The sequence below is a fragment of the Anser anser genome (assembly GCF_964211835.1).
Source record: "Anser anser genome assembly, chromosome: 3".
NCBI classification, from domain to species: Eukaryota; Metazoa; Chordata; class Aves; order Anseriformes; family Anatidae; genus Anser; species Anser anser.
Window position 1 is genome coordinate 114,460,486 of NC_139722.1, and position 19,997 is coordinate 114,480,482.

The following is a 19,997-nucleotide window of genomic DNA, read 5'->3' on the forward strand; positions in this document are numbered from 1 at the left end:
TGGCTTTGTTGTTTTAACTCATGCACCCGCAGTGTGCTAAGACAACTCTTGTTTGGTTTGCAGATATCAGTGTTGATCATCCTGATGAAAAGTCAATCATCACCTATGTGGTGACATATTACCACTACTTCTCCAAGATGAAAGCATTAGCTGTTGAAGGAAAACGTATTGGAAAGGTTTGCAAGTTCAAATTATCAGTTGTTATAAAGTAGTTTAAATCTTTCTGATTCTTATTTTTCCTTCTTGGGTGTTAATCCTTCGAAAGTCCCCTGTATGGTAGTTTTTAGTTTTGCTTTTGAAACATGTTTTGAATGTTAAATATTCCCATATGACCATGAGGAGTAGTTAATTTCCAGCTGTCTCTTATTAGAAAACATTTGGCTGGTGTTTTATTTTTGTTTGTTAATTGTGCATCATTGCTGCTTTTCCTTTCCCATTAGCTGCTCCTCACCCTCTGGGTCCTCTGTCTCTTCTGAAGCCCAGAAAAGTTCCTCATTTAAAAAATGTGCAGTCATTCTCTGCCCTTTGGCAAAGCTGCCCCCATCCTTACAGCTAGCAGACTGGATGTGAATCCTTTTGTAAGCCTTTGCTCTGCCCCTCTGTTGCCTTGGGATCATGGGAATTCAGTGCTGAGAAATGCAAAGCCCTTGTTCCTCGGGGAGCACAGCCCCCGTGGCGCTCAGGAGTGAGTGGTCTGATTCATAAGCCAGCAGAGCTTCCTTTATGCAGCTTGTTGGATTGAGATGACTCTGAAGAGCACTGCCCTTGAATTCATCTTTATTTTGTGCTGCTTGTTGCAGGTGCTTGACAATGCCATTGAAACAGAGAAAATGATTGAAAAATACGAATCGCTGGCTTCTGACCTTCTTGAGTGGATTGAACAAACCATTATCATCCTCAACAATCGCAAATTTGCCAACTCGCTAGTTGGTGTGCAGCAGCAGCTACAGGCGTTCAACACTTACCGGACAGTAGAGAAACCACCCAAGTAATTTTAATCTTAGCTTAAAAAAACAGTGGTCTTGTTTTGTTTAGTCAGTCATTGATTTTTATTTATTTTTTAAACAAACATCCAAGTAATTTTAGTCTTGGCTTGAGAATTTATTTTTCTGAACAGAATCAGGTATCACATTTCTAATTGGCACTGACCATTATTACTTAGAACCTATTTGCTTTATGCTATTCGATATGCACATAGTAATAACAATAGCAATAATAATTAAAAACGTGTGTTGGCTGTAGGATCTTATAGTACTGGAAGCTATCATTTCACTGAGGTGCCTGCCTTGTAATACAAGTGGTAATAGTATATACCATGCTAGTGCAGTAATATCATCAGCCATGTTTGCTAGCGGCGTACAATACCAAGACACAGCTATTAAAAGGCTCTTACTGCTTTTCCTAAATCAAGAGGAAGTGTGTCTGGCTTTGTAAAACATAGCTCTGCTTGCTACAACTGATACAACCAAAGCCATGCAACTTATTTCTGGAAGTTTCTTTTAGCGTTATGTTATCCGATCTATTTATTATTTTTGTCTAATATAAGTCCTAATGGATAATAATTGCAATTGAAAACATTACAAAGTATCCAGATGTTTTCTAAAATTGCAGTCTATTCCCTAGTGCCTTTGCAGTTTGTTTATTTCCCAGGCATACAACTCAGGGAAAACAGTGGGAAGAGTTTATTGACTGCAGTGAGCAGTTTAAATAAAACTTCCATTTCTTGGGTTGATAAACTAGGACAACAAATGCAATAGAATTAAAAAAAAATGCAGTCTTCTGTCCCCCCAAGGGGCTTAAATCTAAACAGATAGACAACTGACTTCTGTGAAGTTGTTTTTTTTTCTTTTTTTTTTCTTTCTGTCTGACCCATCTGGTTGGAAAGGCTATTTCTACTGCTTCCAGTGTTCACACAAGATGCAGGTGTTTATCTGAGTGTTCCATTCATAATGTCAGTATTGTAAGGAAGTGCTTTGTAATAACCTAGTAGTAACAAAAGCTTTATTGTAACTATTCTTTTGGAAATTTATTTAGGTTTACAGAAAAAGGAAACCTAGAAGTGCTACTTTTTACCATCCAAAGCAAAATGAGAGCCAACAATCAGAAAGTATACATGCCAAGGGAGGGCAAACTCATCTCTGACATTAACAAGGTAAACTGAGCCAGCAGCTGCTGTGCGACTCAGGATTTTGTTTTTTCCTTTCAGTCTCAGCATACTGGGAAGAAACGCATCTGCTGTCTCTAGCCTTGATGTGGGGGACCGTAAGGCATGGGAGAGGTTGGGTGATATTTTCCCTTCTCTTGGACTCGCTAATCTGAACCGAGTCCCTGGGTGGCCTCAGCATCTGTAAGCTGTTCTGCACGGGGAAACACCCTCAGTAGTTCTGAGCAGTCAGTTATGGATCCGATAGCCCTTGCTCATCCAGGGTTGTAGCTATTGTTAATCAGCAGAAAATAGCAACAATATAGAGATATTGCAGCCCTGCCTACTTAGTTTTGAGGAGATTTGTCCCAGCATAGCTCCCTGCAAGCAGGAGGTCAAGGGAGTCTCAGCAGAGCCATGCGCAGCAGCAGACACCCTGTGTTGTTCAGGGCTGTGGTGCCCTTGCAACACCTCTGCCTTCCCTGGCTCCCAGCGGGGAGCAGAGCTGGCCCTCATCTGCCTCGCAGCCCCTTGGCCCACAGCATGGGAGAATAAAGGAAGCGCTGTGACCAGTCCTCTAGGTTCCCTCTTGGGGCTTATGCAGCTATTTTTTATGCTGGTGCAGCTGGCAGAACAGCAGCAGAGCTGACAAGCTCTTTCAAGGATAACAAACAATTTAAAACTGTGAGCTCTCCTCATTTGTGTTTGATCGTGCCTGCCATTCCCAGGGCAGCTGTTGTGGGCGTCTGTGGCCTCGGTCTGCGTCCTAGAGAGCAGTAAACTGCGCAGCTCTCCTGTTTGCGTTAAGCTCCTGTGCCTGCAAATGCCTAAAATACTTTGGGTTTCAGGCAATTTCACATCTGTTAGGATTTAGAAGAATCTAGGGTAGTTTGTGTTTAATTGTGGGTATTTTTGTTGTTTGTAAGGAGATCTGAAAGGTGATTAGCTGGCTTTCAACATGCTTCTAAGGCTCTGTTTTTGTAGTATTAATGCCATGCATGTGAATAACTTCTTGCTTTGGGGAAAAAAAAGGACTTGCATGCAGCGAAAGTCACTGAATTCTGTACTTGTTTTCCTTTCCAAAGTGGATGTAATAAAGAACAATTGTAAATTGATTTTAGGGGTGAGATGGCATGAATCTCTAATTCTCATTTCCTAAAGGAGAAAGATAGAATCCCTTCCTTGGGAATAGCACTCAGAAGATTTTGAAACAATTGCTTTCTTACACATTGAAGCCAAAGTGGTTTGCTTAAGCTTTGTAGGAGGCAAATAACAAGTGAACACAAGAAAATGCATACAAGATAAACAAGACTTAAACCTCTCGCTCAGAAAATGAATTTATAAATTGAAACCAATTTTTAAGTCATGCCCTTACATTAGCAGACAAGATGTAAGGCCAGCCTATATAGACCAGATTCACTGGCATTTAAATAAATTTGCCAGTTCTGAGAAACTTGGCTAAAGTGACTTCAGTTCTGATTGCATGTGAAGCACACATGATTTATCATAACCCTATATGAATGTGTAGTTAGAAGATGCATTTTCTTTTTCTTCACATCTTCAGGCCTGGGAAAGACTGGAAAAAGCTGAACATGAAAGAGAACTGGCACTGCGAAATGAGCTCATCAGACAAGAGAAACTGGAACAACTTGCACGCAGATTTGATCGCAAGGCAGCTATGAGAGAAACTTGGCTAAGTGAAAATCAACGTCTAGTTTCTCAGGTGCTGCTTTCAGAAATTGTCTGTGTGACTAAAATGATTCCTTTGAGTAATTAAAGGATACAGTTCTTGTAAAGAGAACATTTCCTCTCCTGTGCCACTTATGTTACTGAATCTATGCATATTTATATTTATTGTATGTGTATAAAGGTATATTTAGTGTATATGTGTATATATTACTGTTCTATTTTTAATCACAGAATCACAGAATCGTCTAGGTTGGAAGAGACCTCCAAGATCATCTAGTCCAACCTCTGCCCTAACACTAACAAGTCCTACACTAAACCATATCACTAAGGGCTACATCTAAATGTCTTTTAAAGACCTCCAGGGATGGCGACTCAACCACCTCCCTGGGCAGCCCATTCCAATGCCTAACAACCCTTTCGGTAAAGAAGTTCTTCCTAACATCCAACGTAAACCTCCCCTGGTGCAACTTTAGCCCATTCCCCCTCGTCCTGTCACCAGGCACGTGGGAGAATAGACCAACCCCGACCTCGCTACAGCCTCCTTTAAGGTACCTGTAGAGAGCGATGAGGTCTCCCCTGAGCCTTCTCTTCTCCAGGCTGAACAACCCCAGCTCCCTCAGCCGCTCCTCGTAAGACTTGTTCTCCAGACCCCTCACCAGCTTCGTTGCCCTTCTCTGGACTCTCTCGAGCACCTCAATGTCCTTCTTGTAGCGAGGGGCCCAAAACTGAACACAGTACTCAAGGTGTGGCCTCACCAGAGCCGAGTACAGGGGGACAATCACCTCCCTAGACCTGCCGGCCACACTGCTTCTTATGCAAGCCAGGATGCTGTTGGCCTTCTTGGCCACCTGAGCACACTGCTGGCTCATATTCAGCTGACTATCAACCAGTACTCCCAGGTCCTTCTCTGCCAGGCAGCTTTCCAACCACTCATCTCCCAGCCTGTAGCTCTGCTTGGGGTTGTTACGCCCCAGGTGCAGGACCCGGCACTTGGCCTAAATGTATTCACACACACCCACTCTTGGAATCTATTCTTCAGTATTCAAGAGATATTCATGTGGAAATAACTACCCACAGTCAAGATTTTCTTTACCTGAATATTTCGGTCAATTCAACGGAATAAGCCCAGGAATAAACATATTATTATTTAACGTGGCTTTTGAAAAACAAACAAGCAAAAAACCCAAACCCTAGGCTAATCCTGATGGCCACCATGGTTGTTTCACCAAATCTAGTAAATGATGTCTGATTTTATCAGAATTATCTCTGATTTTATCAGAGGAGTTTTCAGAGCATTTTGAGATTGTGAAATCATAGAATCACAGAGTATACCAAGTTGGAAAGGACCCACAAGGATCATCGAGTCCAACTCCTGAAATTGCTAACGAGAGTGTTCTGCACAATCAGAAATCACTTTAGAGTTTGAGCAGTAGGGCTTTTCTCCTCGGCAGCCATTGCTGAAGAAGTTTTTCTGTCTTTACAGGATAATTTTGGCTTTGACCTTCCGGCAGTGGAGGCTGCAACGAAGAAGCATGAGGCCATTGAAACAGACATTGCAGCATACGAAGAACGAGTCCAAGCTGTGGTTGCAGTTGCAAAGGAGCTTGAGACTGAAAATTATCATGATATAAAACGCATCACTGCAAGAAAGGACAATGTTATACGCCTGTGGGAATACCTCCTGGAGCTGCTCAGGGCACGGAGACAACGGCTGGAGATGAATCTTGGCCTGCAAAAGATTTTCCAGGAGATGCTGTACATTATGGACTGGATGGATGAGATGAAGGTAGGTGTTACCCATTCAAGAATATAGAAAAAATATTCTAGAGATGTGTAAATGTCCTTTTTTTTTTTTTTTTAAGATTCGTTTTGCCTATCTGGTTTAGTTGGCAAATTCAGAAGACCCACATTCATGGGCAGTGAACAAATTTCTTATACCTTATGATGATATTTTAAAATAAAAATTAAAAACAATTAAGGAAAAGAACCAAGCTTGCTTCTATAAAATGACACGCTTCTATAAAAAGACACTTTTCATCTTCATGCCTCTCTCATAAAGGCAAGAAGCTTTGGTTAGAGTGCTTGGGTGAGGATGCAGATTTCGGTGAAAGGGAATTACATGATCTCTCTCCATCACCACTGACATGAGCCACCTTTTCACCACTGTGCTTTGAAAGCATGTAATTTGTCTGTTCTGCTGGGACCAAGGAAGGGGAAGCATTGTAACTTTGTTCTTGTCCATGAGCCAGCAGAACTTGGAAGCTGTTGGAGGAAAGAAAGATGTGTGTAGCTCGCTGGCAGCTCACAGGACCTGGACTGAGTGCCTTTCAGTGGTTCTGCTGAGCTGACTTGGCTTTTCATCATTAAAGAGCATGGTCAATTTCTTCATGGTTCTTCATCAGGGATTTGAAAAATGTTGGTTCAAATTCACATCAGTCATACCTCTCTAAAGTTGAAATAACTCTTCTTATGTCCCTAGTGTTTCTGTGGACTTTAGTCGGTGTAACAAAGGAGAACAGTGTAAGGCATGAAGGAGTCATTAAGAAACAAATAGCTTATGGCCTTGAGCCCATTTTATTCGTCTTTTACATTTTTATCAGGTGCTTCTGCTGTCTCAAGACTATGGCAAACATTTGTTAGGAGTCGAAGACCTGTTGCAGAAACACGCTCTTGTGGAAGCTGACATTGCCATTCAGGCTGAGAGAGTGAGAGGGGTCAATGCATCTGCACAGAAGTTTGCCACCGATGGAGAAGGTAACTAGCAGCCAACACATCCTCTTTAGTTTTAGTTATATATGGGGTTATCTGTAAGCCTCATTAGTTCTGCAAGGCACATTAGGTTAAGTTCAGCACCAGAATAAGAGAATCCAGCTTCATTTTTTCCTTCTTCCCTCACTGTGTCAATGATTAATTTGTCAAGGTAGCCTGTTCAGAAGTTCGGTGCGGCTTGTGTTTTGTCTGCTGTGTCACACTCCTAACCAGCAGCTGCTGTAACTTTGTAGCAGTCACCATTAATTCCTGGTTTTGTGTTTCTAATGAAACATAAGCAAATAATTATATTAAGTCTGATATTGTCCCAATCTATGCTAATTAAAAGCGATTCCACTAAACTAGTGTAATTAACTAGGGTAAATAATGTTCATTTTGTGTTGTGATATAAATCTGGGGTAGTGAATTTTCTTTCACTGAAAACAGTTGTGGGTGTCTTACCCTTTTTATTTATTTAGTTTTTTGTCTTCATTCACAGAACAGCATTTTCTGTTTTGTGTCACGGGATGGTGAAGTCTGAATTGTTCACATTGTTTCAGGAGACTAACTATGGATTCTCTTCCATAAACTTTGCAGACAGAACAAGCAGGAATTAAGAACTCTAGGTACACCCCAGCTGTTGCGATGAAAATGAATGAGTCCGTGTTGTAATGCACATTCTCTTTCTGAACAGGTTACAAGCCATGTGACCCGCAGGTTATCAGGGACCGTGTCGCTCACATGGAGTTCTGTTACCAAGAGCTGTGCCAGCTTGCAGCCGAGCGCCGGGCCCGCTTGGAGGAGTCCCGGCGCCTCTGGAAATTCTTCTGGGAAATGGCTGAAGAAGAGGGTTGGATCAGGGAGAAGGAACAGATCCTTTCCTCTGATGACTATGGGAAGGACCTAACCAGCGTTGTCCGTCTCTTGAGTAAACATAAGGCATTTGAAGATGAAATGAGTGGTCGTAGTGGCCACTTTCAGCAAGCGATAAAAGAAGGTGAAGACATGATTGCGGAAGAGCATTTTGGGTCTGAGAAGATCAGAGAAAGAATTAAGGATATCCGGGAGCAGTGGGCTAACTTGGAACAGTTATCTGCCATTAGGAAGAAACGTCTGGAGGAAGCCTCTCTCCTTCACCAGTTCCAGGCTGATGCTGATGACATTGACGCATGGATGTTGGACATCCTCAAAATTGTCTCCAGCAACGATGTTGGTCATGATGAATATTCTACACAGTCCTTGGTCAAGAAACACAAGGATGTTGCTGAAGAGATTGCAAGCTACCGGCCAACCATTGACTCGCTTCATGAGCAGGCGAAGGCTCTACCGCAGGAACACGCCGGGTCTCCAGATGTGCAAGGCAGGTTGTCCGGAATAGAAGAAAGATACAAGGAGGTTGCTGAGCTGACTCGGCTGCGTAAACAGGCCTTGCAGGATACCCTTGCTCTTTATAAGATGTTCAGCGAGGCAGATGCTTGTGAACTTTGGATAGATGAAAAGGAGAAGTGGCTGAATAATATGCAGATTCCAGAGAAGCTGGAGGACCTGGAAGTGATCCAGCACAGGTGGGAATGGATTTACCACGAAGTTTTGGGAATTCTGGCTGGAAGTTTTTGTGCACCAGCCACCTTTGTTAACTTGCCTATGACTCTGATTCTCTAATGCCTTTGTGATCTTTTTTTTCTCCCCCAGATTTGAAAGCTTAGAACCTGAAATGAACAATCAGGCTTCCCGTGTTGCAGTAGTGAACCAAATTGCTAGGCAGCTAATGCACAGTGGCCATCCAAGTGAGAAGGAGATCAAAGCGCAGCAAGATAAACTCAACACAAGGTACGTGAAGGCCTCATGCTCATGAAAAATGTGACACTGGATGAAAAAAGTATAGTGGTGTCACTTGTGTTTCTTGTATGTGTTTTTAAATATATTCTGATACTGTTACCTCAAGTATCTTCAAAGTAGACCCTCAACTACCCTCAACTTTCCTTCAAAAGGAAAGAGAGCTGTGTCTTTGAAATGTTCAATTAACAGATAAAGTTTTGTTACTGACTTCAACCAGGTCCTAAGTGTATCAGTACCATGACTTGAGAGCTGGAAACTTGCTATAGTGACTATTATTAATTTAAAATAAACAAACAAACAAAAAGAAACCAATGTAATACTTCATGTAAACTCACTCTCTTTTTGGTTTCAAAGTCCACTGAGAGAGTGTATTTAGTGTGAAAATTAGATGTAACTAGCAATTTTTCACTTGAGAAAAAATTATACTTGCAAGGACTCAGTACTGCTGATACTTGACATATTCTTATATATGCCATAGCTTGGTTAATGGTTGTTTTGCTAAAACTATTGATGATATGGAAAGGGCTGAAAAAAGCATGAATACGTTAAGTTATTTCATGGCTTAACAAGCTAATGTGAGTAACTGCTCGCTCAGCAGCGTTGCCATACGCTTTTCCCTTATTGTAGACAAGTCTCGATTTCTCTGCTTTTCTCTCATCACAAATTTCAGATGGAGCCAGTTCAGAGAACTGGTAGACAGAAAGAAGGATGCTTTGCTCTCGGCCCTGAGTATCCAGAATTACCACCTTGAATGTAATGAAACCAAGTCCTGGATCAGGGAAAAGACAAAAGTGATTGAATCCACGCAAGATCTGGGTAATGATCTCGCTGGAGTGATGGCCCTGCAGAGGAAGCTGACGGGCATGGAACGTGACCTGGTAGCCATTGAGGCTAAGCTCAGTGACCTGCAAAAAGAGGCAGAAAAGTTGGAATCAGAGCATCCTGACCAGGCACAGGCTATCCTTTCACGGCTTGCAGAAATCAACGATGTATGGGAAGAAATGAAGACCACTCTGAAGAACCGGGAAGAGTCTCTTGGAGAGGCAAGCAAACTGCAACAGTTCCTGAGAGATCTAGATGACTTCCAGTCATGGCTATCCAGAACTCAGACTGCAATTGCCTCTGAAGACATGCCAAACACACTGACAGAGGCTGAGAAGCTGCTCACTCAACATGAGAATATTAAGAATGAAATCAACAATTATGAGGAAGACTATCAGAAAATGAGGGACATGGGTGAGATGGTGACACAAGGGCAAACTGACGCTCAGTACATGTTCCTACGCCAGCGCCTACAAGCTTTGGACACTGGATGGAATGAGCTCCACAAAATGTGGGAGAACAGGCAAAATCTCCTCTCCCAGTCTCATGCCTACCAGCTATTTCTCAGAGATACCAAACAAGCAGAAGCATTTCTTAATAACCAGGTAAGTGGGCAAGATTTACTTGTCTTCATTTCCACAAGCTGACACTTGTGGAAGAGAGAGAGCTGAAAACGGATAAACTACCTTTTTATTTTTTAAAAGTAACTCAAATTAATTTGCTTTTTGAATTTTACTTCTTAGTCTTCTTGAGACATTTATTTTCGTATGAATTCAGGTGAATCTGTTTACAGCATGCAACATAGCCTGAGTGTAATACTTTTCTCTCTCTGATTTGTGTTTTAATCACAGGAGTATGTTTTGGCACACACAGAAATGCCCACTACCTTGGAAGGAGCAGAAGCTGCTATTAAAAAACAGGAGGATTTCATGACTACAATGGATGCCAATGAAGAAAAGATCAATGCAGTCGTAGAGACTGGCAGAAGGCTAGTTAGTGATGGGAACATTAACTCTGACAAAATCCAGGAGAAAGTGGACTCTATTGATGACAGGTAAGGTCAGAATGATGACAGAATGTAGCTGTTCACGTTTTAATTCTGTTATTTGAGAGATGACCTTTTATCAGAATCCAAAGGCAAAGCAACATGTTAGAAAACATCTGTTGCAGAATGTTTTCTTTGTCCTGGGGAAAAATAGGAACTGTAATGTTTCAAAAATATGCTGGGCTAATCTTAATTAAACATTACCTCTTCCATTTTCTTGAGACTCACTAGGTAATGAGCTCACTACCCAGAATTTGGCTATATGAGTGTTGCTTATAATTCTCAGAGTATTAATAGAGTTCATATTGTGTTGGGAGCTGTAGCAGTAGCTATACCTGGTTCCACAAGCCTTAAGTTTTTTTGCTATTCAATGATAATAATATATTCCTGTCCTTCCCCTGAGGAAGGAATGTGGCTCTTCAAGAGTGTAATTGGCATTGTATCTACCCCACCCACTCAGCTTTGATCACATTTTGCAAGTTGTCTGGCCCATCTGAAATGAGATTAGAAAGCATTGGTACAAATGTGTCTTTCATCTCAGAACAAGTCTTTTGCTTTGTCTCTTTAGCTGTGGCATGACTGCTATAGACTTTTAAGAGTTTTTTTTTCTTTGAAAACCAAATGTTCGTTTTTGATGGCTATGATTTATAGTTCTTTCTGCTTATGGTTTGAATAATAGTGGAGACTGTCAAGGCTCTTGTGATTCATGAGTGTCAGAACGCAGAAGTAAGCTCATACAGAACTTCATGTCAGATGTTACTGACCACCCTTCTGACAGACTTTCATCCTCCCGCAGCCAGTAAGCTTTAAGTTGGCTAGATGCCTTTATCTCTGAGGTCTGAAGCAGTGCAAAAAATGTTGTGCCTTTCCTGTTTTGGTAAACATTTTGCACTGTCTATGCACCTGCTTTAGCTGTGGCTCATGGATTTAAAAAAGGGCAGATATTCCTATGCCCAGAGCTTGCAGAGGACCTCTGAGCCCTCTGACAGTCTACTGCCAAGAGTACCTCATATTTTCATTCTCTCTCTAACCAGCTTGACTCTCTTTAGATCACAAAGAGAATCTGCAAAGACTAGAAAGAGGAGATTATATGAAAGCGATCTAGGATCTGAATTTCTTCACTTAATTGGGTTTCCAGACCCAGCAAACTAGAACCTGAGTACAGGCACACACAGGTCCCATTGTGTGAAGATAACTGTTTCTTTTTATGGAAGATGTTACTCATAGATAAAGGATTTACGTTTGCCTTTTGTCCGATACTGGAACATAATGAGCACATCCAGTCAGCATCTTCATTCTTCCTCCATTTCTATAAAGCACTGAATTTGGGGCAGGGAGGGCCGGGATGTCAAATGGGTGCTGTAGTGGCATAGCACATTGTGCATCAGTGCCAAAAATCCTATGCACTGTGGACATTTTGGTTGTCCCGGCTGTCAGTGCCCTTCACTGGGGAGTACCCATCACAAAGAGGTGCCTCTCACTCAAGGAGCATCCAGTGAGAAGGATGAAAAAAGGAGAGTGTTTGGAAATGCTGCCATCTCTAGTGTGACGAGTTCTGCCCTCATGTGGCCCACCTGTAGGAGCATTTTGTGGCCTAAAGGACATCAGGTTTAATCCAGTGCATAAATGCAGTCTGGTAGCTTTTTGATGCTGCTTACAGGGTCAGTTCTAAATGTATTTCTAGTCAGCACAAATTGTGCTGACTCCCCTTACTTACCAAAGGTGAAAGCTAGAAAATTATTTTCCTTTATTTACCCTCTCTGACTTCATATGTTCTCTACTTCAAGTTTTCACATCCACTTATGAAAGCTGGACTTGATCCTGCCCTTCTGATTAGGTGTCTTCTTTCTGTAACTTTGGAATTTTAAAAAACAGTAGCAAGGAGCCAGCCTCTTTGTGCAGCCCTGTCTGAGGTGGTTGGAGTGGAGACAGCTTCAGCCTTCCATCCTGCGTGTGCCCTGCAGGAGGGCCGCTGCTGCCCGTGGCTGAGGTGCTCTGGTTGCTGTTTCCCCAGCACAGCTCCTTCTCTGTTTCCCTGTGGCATTAGCTGGCCACCTGGGCCATCCTGGCTGCAAGACGTGCTGGAGTTCCTGCTCAGAATGGCACGCAAGTCCTAGAGGCTGTAGTTTTTTTAACCCCACTTTTTTTCCCAGGACATTTCCTCAATTCCAGAAGTATTTATGCAGAGCACTGCAAAAACCATCCGGTGCACTGCTATCCAGGAAATCTGTGTGATTGCTCTCTGAGTCTGTAAGGCTGATAAGCCTCAAGAACAAAGCCTTAGGGCTGGGTTTAGTGGGAGTGGTAGCAAAGGAAGCCTCTTTGGTTTTACAAAAAAAATGCTCTCCCAACCAGACTCCACCTGGATGTATAACAAAAGACCAAAACAAACAAGTTCAAACATGTGCAGTGGCTCCGTACTTCCTATATGGAGCTCTTTGTAGTTTTTCATATGGTTAATGGTGCTTTTTACAGAAATGCTTGCAAGCTAATGCAGAGGAGAACCCTCTGTCCATTGGTGCAGCAGACAGCCCCTGCCCTGAAATGGTTACATCTGAACAGACGCTGTAGGCATCAGGCTCAGGAAGGAGAGGAGAATGCAGAAGCTGAGGGAGCAGTGCGACAGGACGCACAGCTTCAGCACGATCTTCTAATGCGGTTCAAGGGAAAGATAAATGGGGAAAAGGACCTGGAGAAAGAGTGATGGAGGGAGAAGATGGGTTTGAATAAAGCTATCACAAGGAAAGAAGGGGAAATGGAGCAAGCTATCAGCACACCTGTGGTAGTTATACTGCTGCGTGACCTCTGAGCCCCTGTGGGTCCCAGCTTTACCTGTTGCAGCTGCTCCCTCAGGTAGGACACTCTTCTATAGCTGCCCACGTCTGCGGCTTTCCCTGTTGCCAAGAGGCCCTGGTGGGGTCTCAGTGAAGAAGAACCTTCCCTTTCCGTTTCTGAGTTCAGAGGGTTGCTGAGAGCAGGGCTCCTGGCTGGTCTCCCCTCTGCAGCTGTCCTTAATTTGGTGACTTCTGCTTCTGTTTCTGCCATCCAGAAGGGAAGTGTTTTCTTCTCCATTTTCTCCTGGAGGAGCATAAGGGGACTGCCCTGGTCCAGTTGCTTACATCATGGCCTCTCTGATTCTAAAACTGAGATTTAGCTTCAAGATAGTGGCAGGTCTGACTCAAGTTATTACCTGGTTCTATTTTTCATCAACTTTTGCACTTGTGCAACTTTCTAACTCAACAGAGAACTGAAATATTTTTTTTTCTTCTTGCCTGTTCAGAAAGGAGAATGCCTGCTGTTTGCTGTAACAACTAGAGAGTTAGACCTTCCTTGCATATATCTCAGCATTCTTAGCAGGCAGTAGCGTTCAAGCTATGTGTAAGATTTATTACTTCTACACGGTTTTGAAACCCACAGGCTTACAGTTAAACCACAAGAGATGTTGTCAGTTTTCAGTGGTGTTAGCATTCTCAAGGACCTCTGCAGAGACAGCCTGGGAACCTTGTGGCAAATTTTGGTGTTCTGCTCTTGGGTTAATTTGAATCAGGCACATCTTCATGCTGAATGTACCTCATTTGACTATTTTAGATTCTTCATAACGTTGCCACAGAATATGTCCCCATGGGATATGGGGATGTCCCCATGTTTTAACTGACTGTGGTACCTTTCCTATATTGTTTTACCATGTAGGTCTAGCTTAATTTAGACACTGGAATTTGAGGTTGCCTCTTCAGCATATAGAGGGAAGTCCCTATTTAATGTAGACCTAGACATAGCTATAATGTAAGTAATACATGCAATTTCTTGCATGAACAAGCAGGTGAATTCAAGCAGTCATTCTAAATAATTGGAGTCTGAAGAGCAAACCCTTCTGTGCTAGTGTGGGATTTTCTTCCACAAACTATTTCAGCAAACCAGTAAGAGCACTCACTGATAACCTGAAGTGTGGCAGAGTCAGTTTCTGGCCCTTCCTTGCTATGCACCTCTCAGAAGAGTAGGATTTTAATAGGGATAACTGCAATCAGCAGTGGAGCAATCTTTGTTCAAAAACTGTGCATCAGGCTTGGTGCTTTTCACCACCCTCCAGGGCTGCCCAGTGCTCTTGGCCCTCAGTGCAGCTGCAGTCCGGTCTGTCCGCCAGTCTGTCCGCTGGTCCATCCACCTCCCTGCCCCACCAGCTGGCTCAGCTCAGCCTCTGCACATGGGGCCAGGGAAATGGGGCAGCCAGGCCCTTTACACCATGTGATTTTAGCATCTGGATAAAAAGTGGTACTTGAAAGGGTTCTGTTCTGCAGTCTGTCTGCCTGTTGATTCTCTTTAGAGCCTTTCAGACTTACTGGTAGTAGAGGAGTAGTAGGGGGTAATAAAAGCTTTGTAATGGGAAGGGTAGTTATGCGCTGGAATAAGAAAATTCTAAAATCTGTCATTGGAGCTCTTAAAGAACACTTTGGGGAAACATGGACAAGGAATTTATAATGTTTGGATATAGTCAGTCTGGGTAGGAAGAACAGACTAAATGACTTCTTAAGGCCATTTATTCCCATTCAAAAATAACACCAATTCTGTGGTGAAAGTACAGGAATTCCTGCCTGTTCCAGCAGGGATATATTGCATCCTCAGTATGTTACAACCACGTCCTCAAGTGTCCAGTTTAAGCCTTGTTACAGTTCAGCCCTGTTCTTTAGAGATTTCTCATCTTGCAGTCTCACTCCAGGTCATTTTGGACAACCAAACAACCTTTTAGTGTTAAATAACTCTGAGCACCAACGATCATATTTGTTATGCTGAAGAAAAAAAAACACAGCTGTATCATCATCTGTGTGATGTTCCTGCGTATTTTCCCTTCAGAGTTCTTAAAGTCGGTATTTCCAACACTGCGTGGAGATAATTTGCTAGATTTTTAAACTCCAGGTTTCTCAACATAAGAACTTGTCTGTTCATTCTTAACTGTATTCAAATCAATGTCATGAAAATTTTCCTTTTAATTGCACAACTTGTGTCCTCTCCAGAATACATGAGTCTAGAATGTAATCTACTCTTAAATCTATTAAATCATTGTGACACTAAATCATCATGATAGAATCACCCAAACAATTCCTTGCTTCAATTTAGCAACCTGAGTAATGCACTGTATTTGCCAAGACATATATATGTGAGCCACAAAAGAGTGGAATCAAACCCACCACTGTTAGCTACATTACAGAGGCTTTTCCTAAGGCACAATTTGTGTGTCCTCTGCTTTGCACTCTCTCAGGTAACACCTGCCAAAACATCAAAATTACCTGGGCTTGGACTCCAGCCTCTTCCTTTGACGGTTATGTGTGTCTTCCCTGCCATCTGATCTGTAACTCAGTTGTTTTTTACCTACAGCTTTATAGTTGCTGCCTGCATGGTTATTCAGAGAAAGCTGTTGAGACAACGAAGGAGTAATGTGTAGCCGTTTAAAAGGTCCTCTCCCATTCCTCTGCCTTACAGACCTTTTGCTTTTATTTAACACCCAGGAAACACAGGTATTCTTTGTGTTTCTGAAGTCACTAAACTCTTCCAGAGAGCTTGCTCTGGTAATTTTTAGATCAGGAAAAGTGGTATGTTAAGCCAGTTGTCGTCAACATGTAATTTATAGCTTTCGAGAATATCGTGAGTGTCTGGAGACTTCCACTAACAGGGATTTATTCAGCTATTGGAATTATGTGCTGAGATCATCTTATAAATTGCCACCCTATAAAATAATCTCCAACTCTCTATCCTTATTTATCTTAGTCTATTACATAGTCCAGCAATAAGACCATGCACAACAAAATATGAACAAATCTTACACAGTGAGCAATAAACAGAAATCATCTTCTTTACTCTGCCTTCTCTGTCTAAATCGCCTCATAAATAACGGAAGTACAGAATGACAAGGATTACTATTCCAAATTAAATGTCAGTCAAAAACATGTTCGGCGATACCTCAGGAATAGGCTCATCAGGCACCATGTCCATCTGAAGAACCCACCAAGACCTGTGGGGCTGCCAGCACAACTCATGCTTCAAGGGGCAAACAATTAGGAATTAAAAATAGGGCTTTTTGACTAACCTTTGGTTTTCCTCTGTGCTAAGGTTACTGTTAAATGCTCTGAGAAATACATTCCAAGGCAAATAGAGCTTCTGTTTGCTGAAGTACACAAGTGTGTCACATGACACATAAATACAGCGTTTGGAAGGTTATATAAACGACTACAACTTTGTTGGCTAGCAGGAGGTGCTGAGCCATAGGGAAGGTATATTATGGAGACCATTACAGCAAGTGCACAGTTTGCAAGGGCTACGTAACCTGAGATCTAATTGTTGCAGTTTTGAAGATGATTTTCTTATGTTTTTTGGCAAACAGACTGAAATTCCCTGCAGTCTTCCAATTAGTGCTCCAAATTCTGTACGTAATACTTGTGAAACCATGCTGACTTCAAAATTTTCCCTGTGTATTTGACTGGTCACAAAAATAAATGCGTGCTGAACCTAAGTAAGCGCACTAAATAACACATGCACATCTGAGCTTCAAACATGCTCTTCATTTGAAAAGCAGTAAAAGACACACCACATACTTACTCAAAACATGTATCCCAGAGGGGCAACAGAAATGAAAAAAATGGTTTTGCATGAAATGCCTATTTCATTTTTTTTCTCTGCTGTTATTTTTTTGACTAGACACAGGAAGAACCGTGAAGCAGCCAGTGAACTTCTGATGAGACTGAAAGATAACAGGGATCTTCAAAAGTTTCTACAGGATTGTCAAGAGGTAAATTACATCCTTTCACTTTTATCACTAAAAGCTGCATCCTATAGACAAGCATCCTTCCCCCCCGTGTATTATAAGGGCTGGGATACTTGATATTTTGCAGTCAAGTCATCCAGTGGTATTTAGTGTTGAGTAAACAATTCAAAAAAACCACCAAAACAACCAAACAAAAACCAACAAAACAATAAGCAAACACCCAGAACCCTGCAAAAATTAATCCGTTTGTTGGTTGAACTGAATTTTTCTTTTCATCCTCTAAACAAAAGACAGGAAAGATTGCCAAAAGCAGTGAAGACTTTCTGCTGTGGTATAAATTGATCATGCTGAATCTGGTGGAATTAGCACTGAACTCTTACAGTAAGAATTTTGTCTGAGGCTGCATACGTGTTTGTGGCCTGGTACAGGAGAGTTGTTTAAGTGGTTTCTCCAAAGTATTAGTCAGAAGAATAGCAGCTTAGGAACAAGAGGGGAGCAGGATTAAATGTGATAAATTTTAACATATTATTTTCCTGATAGTTTGCATGTGCTTAAAATTGTAAAGTACTCTGACATTTAAAAAGAAAGAAATCCTTCCCAGATTTTCTAATGGCTTATTTGGACTCTTGACACTGAAGGCAATATTTTAAATAAAGTTAAGAAAATTCTTGTTCCTAGCATGAGGAATTAAGTGAGTAATTTTCAGGTTATTTCATGAAGTACTAACAGATACTAAAGATGGCACAGGCCTTGCCTGTGATGTGCATTAAATGCTAGCTATCCATGCCTAAAGGCTGCAAAGAAAGGTGACTGTGAGAAAAGTGCTTTTAATTTCAAGAGTTGTTGCTGCATTAGCTGTACATTTTAGCCAGCTACAGGAAACTGGAAGTTGCTGCAGTGCGTCTAAATGGACCTGCACCACAGTTGGGATTTCATACAAGAAAGAAGCAAAACGATGCTCATAAACTGGGCAATTGTTGTTTACTGCTTGGTTGCCTAGATGCAGTCTGTCTTCCTGCATTGTGTAAGCTAGCCATGAACTTGGCTTAAATGCTCCTTCCTTGGTAGTAAAAACATGACAGATGAGCAAAAATTCTGCTGGCATTAGCAGCAGCTTCTTCCTTCCTCTGTAACATTTCTAATACAAAAATCCCTCCGGCTCTTGGAGCTCTTCTAGCTTGTGTGTCAGTGTGGTTGTGTTCTTCCCTAGGATCTGTTTTTTTCCCCAATGTCACTGAAAGAAAAAGGAAAACATAAAAGCTCTAGTGTCTGGCCGCCTGAATGCCTTTTCTCTCAATTGTTTCTCTCCAGCCACTAAAGCACGGATGTCTCCTCTGAGCAGTTCAAAGACAGAACTAACAATTTCAAAATGTTACAAATTTTTCCAATCCTTTTTGAGCGGACATTAGCCTTGATGATAATTGAATGGTTGTTTTCTGAGAGAAAAGCCATAATGAGACTTAGAATTGGTGCTGGAGGGGTTACAAAGTGCCCACTGATAACCTACGTTGGGCCAGAGAGAGTGTGTCGCTTCAAATGGGGCTGCCAGCTCGGTGGAGCTGCTCCCTCCCAGCATTTACAGGAGCACCACTGCCCTGAGGAGGTGGAAGGGAGCCAAGGGAATACCTCGCCCTTTGTTCTTCCACGTCCTTTGGCCAGGCGGCCGGGAGTTGTTAGCAGGCAGATCTGAACCAGTCTCTGTTTCAGCAGGCAGTGATCTTCAGCATTCCTGCCCGCTGCATTAGGGAGGTTCTGTAATGTGGGGAGAGGAAAGTGTTTTCTGCAGTGTGTTCCTTCCCCAGGGCAGCCACCTCCAGTCCCTCTGAGCCAAAGCCTTGCTGTAAATGTGGCCTCCTGCCCCTCTCTCCTTCCTCCTCTGACTCACAAGCAAGGCAGTGAGCAGGGTCAGTGGCACTCGAGGAGGTGGCAGGATAATGCTCATAACAACAGCTCAGCACTGATAAATCTTTCCTCTGGGTCACAGGCGAAGGGAGCTATGGCAGATTGTTGTGTTAGTCAGTCGGATACACTGGCACAAGTTAATCCCGAGGTGTTGCTTTTTTTGTCTCTCTCTTACATTCATAAATATGAATGTGTTAAATTGGCAGAGTGAATGAAACAGAGTGACAAAAGGAAATTCAGAGAAGAGGGGGAATTAGATAAATTTTGCCGTTTAGTCTTCTGGGACATCCTGCTCTTCTACAGCTCACCTTGGAGGTGATTAAAGCTGATCTTCCTGTAAGAGCTTCGAAGCCTCAGCACTGTCTGGGCTAATTTCCCTGGGGACACCAGAGGAAACACATTTGGGTAGGCTGCATGTCAGAAGCTTTCTGTCTGCTCAGCGAGTGTGCCAGCAGGTCTTGTCATGGACCACAGACGTCTGTGAACCTCCGGAAGAGAGAGAGGCTGCGTCAGCCCAGGCATTTGCAGTGTCTGGGAAGCACACCAGCAGTCGGTGCTCTTCTGCCTTCTCTTATTCCTCTGGCACACTTACGAGAGTTGTGTCTCTACATTTCTCTTAGCTAGGCCTGCTTTTCATTGCAGGTTTTCTGGGAGCTGATGACAGAAACAAAATTTTGTGGTATGGGTGCAGGAAATGGGATGAAACCTAGAAGTCTAGCTCTGCTGGCATTAACAACTGACTCATGGTTTCCTGGACAAACAAATACCAAAAATGCCAGTGTGAGGCACTGTTTTAGCAAATTATTGTATTATCTTTTTTAATCTATTTCTGCCCTGAAGATACCAACTTCCAGTGACTATAGTGATTTCAAAAACCAGATTTTAATAGTCACCCCTAAAATGCTTCATTTGCACTTCTGTCTTATCAGAAGGAATATAACAACATTCTGAAGCTCAGGAATGAGCCAGCCACTGGCTGTGTACTACCGACTGTGTCTCAGTGACCCCATCTGTTGGTACAGATGATGCTACCTTTCTTTGGGAACCACTTTTAA

General features: G+C 42.4%; 1 protein-coding gene across 4 annotated transcripts in view; it reads left to right on the forward strand.

Annotated features, from left to right (window-relative positions):
- SPTBN1 (spectrin beta, non-erythrocytic 1) overlaps positions 1–19,997 on the forward strand; it is a 135,863-nt gene that overhangs the window by 89,361 nt on the left and 26,505 nt on the right. For all 4 annotated transcript variants that reach the window (XM_083832310.1, XM_083832311.1, XM_083832313.1 and 1 more), the window contains 11 exons: positions 64–176; positions 801–988; positions 2,035–2,152; positions 3,708–3,866; positions 5,316–5,618; positions 6,433–6,586; positions 7,275–8,145; positions 8,273–8,410; positions 9,090–9,846; positions 10,093–10,295; positions 16,974–17,064. In XM_083832310.1, the coding sequence (XP_083688436.1) occupies positions 64–176; positions 801–988; positions 2,035–2,152; positions 3,708–3,866; positions 5,316–5,618; positions 6,433–6,586; positions 7,275–8,145; positions 8,273–8,410; positions 9,090–9,846; positions 10,093–10,295; positions 16,974–17,064 (3,095 nt within the window). The remainder of the gene's footprint in view (positions 1–63; positions 177–800; positions 989–2,034; positions 2,153–3,707; positions 3,867–5,315; positions 5,619–6,432; positions 6,587–7,274; positions 8,146–8,272; positions 8,411–9,089; positions 9,847–10,092; positions 10,296–16,973; positions 17,065–19,997) is intronic.